Source organism: Sinocyclocheilus rhinocerous, unplaced genomic scaffold (assembly GCF_001515625.1).
Source record: "Sinocyclocheilus rhinocerous isolate Xijiao unplaced genomic scaffold, SAMN03320098_v1.1 scaffold62, whole genome shotgun sequence".
NCBI lineage: Eukaryota > Metazoa > Chordata > Actinopteri > Cypriniformes > Cyprinidae > Sinocyclocheilus > Sinocyclocheilus rhinocerous.
The window spans coordinates 325,720-335,084 of record NW_015656585.1 but is presented as its reverse complement, the minus strand read 5'-3'; the positions used below and the strand labels follow the sequence as shown (position 1 = coordinate 335,084).

At 37.5% G+C, this 9,365-nt stretch overlaps 1 protein-coding gene across 11 annotated transcripts in view; it reads right to left on the bottom strand.

Moving 5' to 3' along the window:
- Positions 1-9,365, bottom strand: part of kcnt1b (potassium sodium-activated channel subfamily T member 1b) — a 98,100-nt gene that overhangs the window by 3,031 nt on the left and 85,704 nt on the right. For 3 of the 11 annotated variants that reach the window (XM_016527885.1, XM_016527886.1, XM_016527890.1), the window contains 7 exons: positions 7,659-7,787; positions 7,365-7,385; positions 6,259-6,550; positions 4,871-4,933; positions 3,052-3,081; positions 2,406-2,417; positions 1,943-2,027 (listed from right to left, as the gene is read on the bottom strand). In XM_016527885.1, the coding sequence (XP_016383371.1) occupies positions 1,943-2,027; positions 2,406-2,417; positions 3,052-3,081; positions 4,871-4,933; positions 6,259-6,550; positions 7,365-7,385; positions 7,659-7,787 (632 nt within the window). Of the gene's footprint in view, positions 1-1,942; positions 2,028-2,311; positions 2,418-3,051; positions 3,082-4,870; positions 4,934-6,258; positions 6,551-7,364; positions 7,386-7,658; positions 7,788-9,365 lie in introns of those variants that run through there. The other 8 variants (XM_016527893.1, XM_016527895.1, XM_016527891.1 and 5 more) reach the window with 6 other exon arrangements.

Genomic DNA, 9,365 nt, shown 5'->3' with positions numbered 1-9,365 from the left:
GCCACTGTGTGTGACGCTGTGTTTCGTTGTGAAAGCGAAACTACTTTGTTTGGTCTTCCAAAAGAGGACACGACTAGAAATCAGTGGTTTAGTTGTATTTACAACACTGTTCCAGAAAAGTTCGACCCAAATATTCCGATGTGTCCAGCGCATTTTATGGAGGACTGTTTCCTGATCCTGGTAGAGTAGACTACAATGCCGGCTGTTCTGACTCACAGACTGTAAGTACGTTTTTTATATTTAAAGAATTTGCCACTGACGATTCAAACGTGAGTTTTGAGCAGTGTAGAGTAGCTTGTTGCTTGTCATTTCTCCGATCATGTTTTTGTCTCGTCGCCCCGGCCGGGACAAGGCATCACAATATGGTAAGGGGCGTAACATTTCCGTCACACGTTTGAGGTATTCGGCCAATCACAAAGCACTGGATAGCTGGCCAATCAGAGCACACCTCACTTTTCAGACCGATGAGCTTTGTAAAAATCTACGCGTTTCAGAAAGGTGGGGCATAGAGGAGAAACAATAATGTACAGTATGTGGAAAATAATGTTTTTTTTTTAACCTTAAACCGCATAAACACATTTCATTACACCAAATACACAAAATAATGTTCTTTTTAGCAACATCATATGACCCCTTTAATGCCTTCTGCATAGCCATATTTTAGATCCCTTAATCCCCATACCTAAACTTAACAACTATCTTACTAACTATTAATAAGCAGCAAACTAGGAGTTTATTGAGGCAAAAGTTGTAGTTAAACGTTAGTTAATAGCGGGGTATTCCCACCCCAAATGCATGCCGTTGGTTGAGCCAGAAGGTAATATGACGGAAAAAATGCTGATGATGTATTGACTTTTTTTAGTGCAAATGCTGTCTTGCTGCCAAATGCAATTTACACTCTACCCATCACTGTCTGGTTGAGTCAGACAAAATTGACCTGACCGATCTGAGCTTCAGTCTGCCAGATGAATCTCCAGTCACATTCATCTTGTTTTCATCACAAATCATTTTGGACAGCGGTTCTTAATCCTGGTCCTCATGACCACTCGCTCTGCACATTTTGAATGTTTCTCTTATTGCTTTAGAAGTTTGTTCCGTTAAACGTAAGTGCCAGTGCCCTGCGAGGTGGACATCACAGGATATTCTGGCATGATTCCAGTTCAAAAGGAGCATATATGTTCCATTCAAAGGGCATTAAAGTGCGCGAGATGTTACTACAATGCAAATCTCATGATTACGGTTAAATAACACTTCACACTTCAGTAGAAAGTTTTGTCTGTGTGTGAAGACACTGCGGGCAGTGGTGTAGTGCAAATCTGTGTTCTTAAATGAAGTAAACTTCGGCCGATTTGCTGTGTGCAGGGAATAGTGAACACTGTGTAGGGACCATGTCAATTGGAACACAGTTCATTCATGGAGCTCTCTTCTTACAAGCTGGTGATCTGAATCAGGTGTGAGAGACATGCAAAATATGCAGAGCGGGGGTCTTGAGGACCAAGATTAAGAACCGCTGATTTTGGAGATGCATTTATTTTTATTAAAAATGAAGAAAAAGTGGAAGTAAAATACTAAATAGATATTGCACAGGCCTATAATTGGTATAAACCTCACAGGCTGGCAACATGTTTGGCTCATGAAAATGTTTTTATAATTGCATACTGTTCTATATTGTATGTACAGTATTTGCCACTATTTGCAAGTATAAATAGCATTTACACTAAATAAATAGCACAAATTAAGTAGCATTTAACACAATTTGCACTTAAAGGCAAATAGCATTAGCCAAATAAATATTTTATAAATATATATTTTATTTATAGTTTCCTTTTCTTCGTACTACATCTACAGACTTATAAATTGTTTACTTGTCACATTTAACTGGAAAATAAGTTTCACAACATTAATAAAACTGCACACGTCCCCCTTAAAATATGCCACTTACACAATGTCATTGAGCTCTAGAATGGTGTCCGGAGGAGGGTTTATCAGCACATATGACAACGTGTTCTGATTATCATTCATTTCATCTGCAAGAGAAAACAAAACACAGTATCACTATCATACTTAACCCATATCAGTTCTTAATAATCCAAAACATTTATTCTGAGAAATTATCCGTAACATTTATCTCTGTTCCTACTACAAATAAAACTATGCTGTTGAGTCAGAATAGCCAAAAAATTAAAAAAAATAGCAAAATTGGACAATATATTAAATCAAAATGTCCAAAAAATATGGAAGGCAGTTGTTGTGTAACCCCACTGTGTTTGGATTTTGTTGGCTGGGTTTCTGAGGCTTTGTTGTATTTTACCTGCTTGTAAATGACTGAGAAGTGTGAACCTTTGCAGGTCTGGAAATAAGGGACTCAAGACTGGGACAAAGTGCCTCTGCTTCTCCAAACCCACCTGTTTGAGCCACTTATAGCGCCAGGCCAGTTAAAAGAGAGAGAAGGGCTAACCGTTACTGACAGGGCATGGCTGCATTTACGGAACGCCCATGCAACCGCAAGTGATCCCCATGCGCGGACGCATGCAGACAGGGACCGCATCCACCCACGCATTCAGTCTCTCAATCACTTAATCAATCCATCCATCCATCCGTCTACTGCATCATAACCACAGCTGACCCAATGAAAGTTGCTCGTTGCCATGCCAACACACAGCCCAAAGTCAGCAAACAGTAAGACCGACACACACAGATATAAGCATGCTTAGAGGATCTGTCAGGCCCACCAAGCCAAGGCTCGACCAATCAGAGTGAAGCAAAAAACATTAGTAGTGTGGGATTGGGAGGAGTCAATAGCCAAAGCTAATTAACCAATTACACCAATGGGAAACCCAAATACTTCTCCCAGTATCACCCCGTTAAAAAGAATGAAAAAAAGCTGTAAATAAGTACGAGCAGACTAACAAGTGTACACCTAAATACCTGCTCTAGATGGACCCTTCCGACAAAGACTGAATGCTTTCTACTCCACTCTGTCCAAACATCCTGGAATCAAAAGCCCTCACTCATCATCTCTTATATCAATGCTCAGATGCCAGTGAGTACCTGCAGTACCCTCTGTCATGTAAGTACCCTCTTCAGTTCGTACCAGAGGAGAAAAAGACAACTACATCACTGATTTAACTATAAAATCAGACTTCATTATTTCAGAAACAGGTCAGCACTGCTGTCAAATCACATTGTTGTTCAGGAGCATGTTTTTGCAAACATAATGATACAAAATCTTAGGTGTGATACTGCTGATTAGGTCAGAAAACATTGAATAAATAATAATATTAAATAAATACTGCATTCACATAAAAAAAATACGTGGCTATGTAAAAAATACAAAGTCTGCATATACTGTATATTACACCCACACATAGTCTATGCAGAATAAACTTGTAGACTTTATCCACTGTATTTAATTCATTAAAATGCTATACATTTTCTTTACCTTTTGCATTTATGTACAGTATAAGTATGGAATAAGGTACAGTCATCACAGCGAAACAAATCAAAAAGTTTTTTATTTTGCAGTAACGACTGGCTGACTGTGCATTATAACGATTATTACACAGCTATTTAAAAAATGGATGTGAAATATGAATTTGAGCTGAAATGACTCAAATGGGACAACATTAAGTTAAATAGCTTAGTGGTCATTATATAAGACTGGTGAATGCTGCAGTTGACCAATCAGAATCAAGTATTCCAGTGAGCTGTGTAATAATGAATTATACATAAATGCAAATTTGATTATAATGATATCAGTTGGCTTTACAGATAAGCACAGAGGCTGTTCAACCACGTTTCTAAATCATACTCTTTTTGTCCAGCGTCATTATAATGTCAATGGCCAGCAGTTTCCTGCAGTCTGTTTTTAATAAGATAAGAGGAAGGCTCATTGAACATAGACTAGCCAAATGATGATGTCATCTGGAAAAAATGTTGTAAAAAGAGAACTGCAGGCAGTAGACTTTAGACATTTTCATGTAGATTTAGGAAGAAACTGTCAGCCAGGAAAAATGTAAGAATCAGGTACATTTAAAAAAAAAAAAAACTGAATTGCACAGAATTTTCAATGTGAAAGAAAATGAATTAATAAAGGCCTGTTAAAGGAATAGTTTCCCACAACTGAACATTTCCTGAAAATGTACTCACCCTCAGGCCATCCAAGATGTAGATGAGTTTGTTTCTTCATCAGAACAGATTTGGAGAAATCCAACATTAAGACGTTTTATACCAGTGCTTCTGGCCAACATATCAGTCCATAATCCATAATAACAGTGAAAAAGTCCAACCTCTGTTGTCCTCTTACAACAAAATCCACTGACATATTTGTTTAGAACTATTTTGGACTGTTTGCGTTTTGTAAACAGTGCTTGATCTGTGCATATTTTACTCCCGATTCAGACAAGATGGCTTTTTCACTGGAGAAAGCAATATTACGAATAGAGGACTCATATTTTAGCAGGAAGCTTTTCACTTCACAAGACATTAATTGATGAACTGGAATGCTTGTAGATTATTGTGATGTTTTTATCAGCTATTTGGACTCTCATTCTGACGGCACCCATTCACTGCATAATTCACTGCTGAGCAAATGATGGTCTGAGGGTGAGTACATTTTCAGCAAATTTTCATGTTTTGGGTGAACTATTCCTTTAAAGTGCCACGAAGCGTTTTCCTTTGGCTTTCAGTGCTTATCCTATTAAACACTACTGATGCCATTCTAATTAATGTCACTGGACAAACTGAGCAGTGGAGTTTCCAATTGACATCCGTCTCCAGAACATCAGGTTTCATTCAGCTCATTACTCCAGTGACTTGATCCACTGGAACAATCCTATACTACAGGAACAGCGATGTTGGGTGGATTTACCTTGCAAATATCCTAGATTTACTCGGTTCATCACATCACTTGCGGTTAAATTAGCTACGTCCTCTACAGCGTGTGGAGAAAAGGCCAAAGTGGAAAGAGATAAGAAAGAAAAGGTCAAGCAAGCAGCAGAGAAAGCAGCACTTTTTAAAGAGAAAGAACAGGAAAAATTCACCATGCAAAAAACACATTCTCAAAATATTTTACACTATTATGACTGCTAAGGTTTATATTTGTTATAGTTATTTAAAATGTCATCAATAACAGAACACTATGGTTTACATCTCATTTTTAAAGATAAAGTGCATAAATGTCTGTGTAAGATGAGACAGAGTAGTTTTAACATGAAAAAATACACTTCATCTTCAGTTTCCAACAGTATTTCTCAGGGTTGACTAGTGAAAAATAGAGAATGAATTTTTGCAACATGGAGGATAGAAAGTGAGTAAAGTTTCTAGAAAAGTGAATAGAATAAACAACAATGCAGGGCACACAAAACAGAAGTCAATGGTGATCTATCCTTCAACAATAAAAGATATTCATTATGACAGTATAAACCCACCTGTTATAATACAGGAAATGTTTCTTCTTAAGAACATCTACGATATACAGTGAAGTCCAAAGGTTTGAGTTAAGAGTATTAAGAAATCTTTGTTTATCTCTGGAAATACGTTTTGGGATATTGGTAAATAAAAAAAAATCAATAAAATAAAACAAATAAATAGTATGATGCAAAATTAAGATAAAATTTAAGATTCTACATGTTTTCTGGGTCACTAATCATATTAAGTAAATACATTTGTGATTATGTGACAGAAGGTCAGATGTTCTTGCTTCCTCTGGAGTTCAAGATGTTGTTTGTATCATCTCAAATCATACTGGAGAACATGATCATTAGCTTTGACCCAAACTTGTGGAGTTCATGCAGCTTGAACAATTTAAGATAATCATTAAAAATGTAATTCTACTCAAAACAGTACGTCAGTTACATCATTTGGATGTAAAGATGGTTTAGAATTAGAAAATAATGCATAATATATGTACCTTTGGACCCCAGTGTAGATCTAAAAAAACAAATATTTGTTCTAAAGGAACATTAAAAATATTCCCTTATGGAATGTAGCATGTAATCTATATTTTGTTTCTCTTTAATCTGCCGTTTTCCTGTGACCCCTGATAAAGGACGTTTCAGATGAATAATTACTGATGCAGGGGACACAAGGGGACGCTATTATATGATTTACAAAGAGAAACACTGTGAAAACTGATCTCCAGAATAGTACATTTATAATAACGCGCTATAGCAAGAAGACATCAATGTAAGGGGTTCTGTACCTTCAGTATTTTCGTAGGTACAAATAGAAATACTCACTTTCCCTTCTCAAACTCACCATATCCCACAGTGGGCAGCCCTAAGTGCTTCATGCGGTTCTTCACCAACTCTGACAGCTCCTGTCTCTCTGAGCGCCGGTACAGGTTCAGGCGCTGTTGATTGATGCGTTCAGATCGACTGGGCATTTTGTTGTTTTTTCTGCTCAGCCGTCTCGCCCACTGCATGCTCTTCTTCCGCAGAAGTGGGTGCTCTGATTGGTCGCTCCCTGTGGAGTTTCTGTGGGCGGTTTTCTCTTTCCAGGATTCCCTGCGGGCCCGCGGGTCCTCACAGTCCTCCACAGACACCTGAGACTGCTCAGCATGGAAACAGGTTGTCAATAGGTTAACAGTGTTTAAGTGGCACACCAATATTTTCATTGTCTGCTGGCTGAAGTCATTATGTTTTACCTTTTTTTTGTACCAGTTTTTTTAGCAGCTGAACAACTTTACTCTGGAAAGAAGCACTAAGTAATTACACATATAATTTTAGCTGACTCTAATTCATCTACTGACAGGATGCCATTAGCCTTGTCTACGTTTAAGGCCGTTCTGAAGTTTGGGGTCAGTAAGATTATTTTTTTTAAAGAAATGAATACTTTTATTCAGCAAGGATGCATTCAATTGATCTAAAGTGACAGTACAGATATTTATAATGTTAGAAAAGATTTCTGAAGACTGGAGTAATGACTGCTGAAAATTCAGCTTTACATCTCGGGAATAAATTACATTTAAAAATATATATTAATAAATATATTTCATAGTATTACCATTTTTACTAAATGCAGCCTCTGCAAGCATAACATTTTAATAAAATGTATTTTAAATGTTGGATTTAGCTGTGTTTATATTTTAGAAAGGAATCCTCATATTTGGGGACCCTTAGCAGCAGAACATTATTGAGTGAAAAAATGACTTAATTCCCCTTTATATAAACCAACTTACATTACTAAATAATTTAAACAACTGTTATTTATTAACATAGCATTTATTAACAAATTATACAGATCAGCAGCACATAATGAGTGAGTGAAAGTAATGGATGTTGGACAGAAAACAAACAGCTGAAACAGCACCATTCCATTAACATATGACAATGTAGTTGTGAAATGGGGAGAAGTATTCTTACCTGCTTGCAAACCTCCTTAAACTGGAACAAGCAATAGATGTGAATGAGATGAGAAATGATTAGCACAAGGATTGCATAAGCTTCAAGTCACAACACCGCTAATAAGGCAGCCAGCAAAGCCATGATATAGACCAAAATAAAGCTGTAAATCTTGAACACTGCACAAGATTAAGTAAAGGCACAGTTACAGATCGTATCTGCTGTGCAAGCATCTGGAGCTGGATGAACCGTTTAAAATGAGTGTATTCAGCCGTGTCTGAACTCTCTGATCTCTTCCTCTTTATCTCATCTTACCTCAGAGGAGGAGAACATGTGAGATTCAGTGCGGTATATCCCAATGGGAATTTCTGCGCTGGATGAACACAGCTTCTGGAATAGTCTTCCGTACGTCCGGATCCATAAGTCCTCTTCCGTTACCTTCATCTGTTTCAAAAGTGAAGGGTGAAGATCATTAAGAAACATTCAGGCCATATTTTACTAAACTAAACTAAACTAAATTCAAAAACTAGTAATGAGTAATTATGTATAGATTTTTATATCTATTAAAGTGCCCTTATTATGGATTTTTGAAAATTACCTTTCATGCAGTGTGTAACAGCTCTAGGTGAATGAAAACATCCTGCAAAGTTTTAAATCTGAAAGTGCACCATGTATAAAGTTATTGTCTCTCAAAAGAAAGAGTCGACTTTGAATCATTGAAACGAATCATTTTTAAAACGAATCCCAAGCCGTTTCATGGTGACGTCAACATGAAACATTAGCATATTGCCTGCCCACTTGTTGCGCGCGCAGACCTGGGAAAGCTTGAACTGGAAACTTTTACCCCACGGAACGCGATTTTTACCGGGGAACCTCCCTCGAAACGCGATTGGGCTAGTTTTGAATAGCAATTGGGTGGGTTTTGTTGTGAAAACCTGGCAACCCTGCGGATTCCTGTGGATAGCATCAGGTAGAGAAGAGGCTATGAGGGTAAATCCGTTTTTTTTTTTTTCTGCCAAAGGACGAGGCTGTGAAGAATCAATGGTTAAAGTTATTTTTCACAGCAATGCCACAGCAGTATAGCCCCAACCTTGTGTTGTGTCCCTGTCATTACTGAAGACTGCTGCAGCAACCCACAGACTCTCTATGTGTGACGGGGCTTCCCCCGTGGGATATATACCTGTTCACATTTACAGCTCTGCATGTTTGCTGCGTAAAACCATCAGTCGATTTTCGTGTTGGTCTGAATAAAAATGCAAATTCATTCTTTGCCACTAGGTGCCGCTTTTGGAGCAGTAAAATAGCTGTTTCCCTGGTAACGGCTGTACACAAAGCAGCACTGTGCTCACAAACACTGCTTTATCAGGAATTACAGGCAAGATTAAGAGTGTATTCACACCAGGAAAGTCTGCTAGTTCACTTGCTTTGGTCCGGACCAAATACAATGTCGATTTTTTTTGTTTGGTGCGGTTCGCTTTCACACTGCCCTTTTTTGCAAGTGAACCAGAAATTGTAAACAAAACCACACGTGTGCTAAGGTCATCCATTCATTGGACAGAAATTCTCAAGCAGTGAAAAACAGGAAGTGCAAAAACAGGCTAATCATGGAGATCTTTCGTAGTGCAAATTTTATTTTTTTACTGATTTGGTGTTATCAGATACTAATGCAATATGAGGAAACTTATGAGCATCATATGAGACAATGTCATACGATGTTGTAATTACGACTTGCCGAAAATAAAATATATAGTTATAAAATAGGCTACTTAAAGCATATCACAATGTTTGTTTAACATTTAACCTATATAAATGTGCGCTATTAGGTGCATATCCAATCGTTTGTGCAGAGAGTGGAAGCTGAAGCGCACTTCAGGACATCAGTGCAAACAAATTAAATACGCCGTCATTTTTGCTCATAAAGGTAAGAATAATACATCGTTCAGAACTGTAAAGGGTCTATTTTTATTTGTGTGCACTCAAGAAAACGTTGTGCTTTTGTAAAATAAAGAAAACAAATAGGAT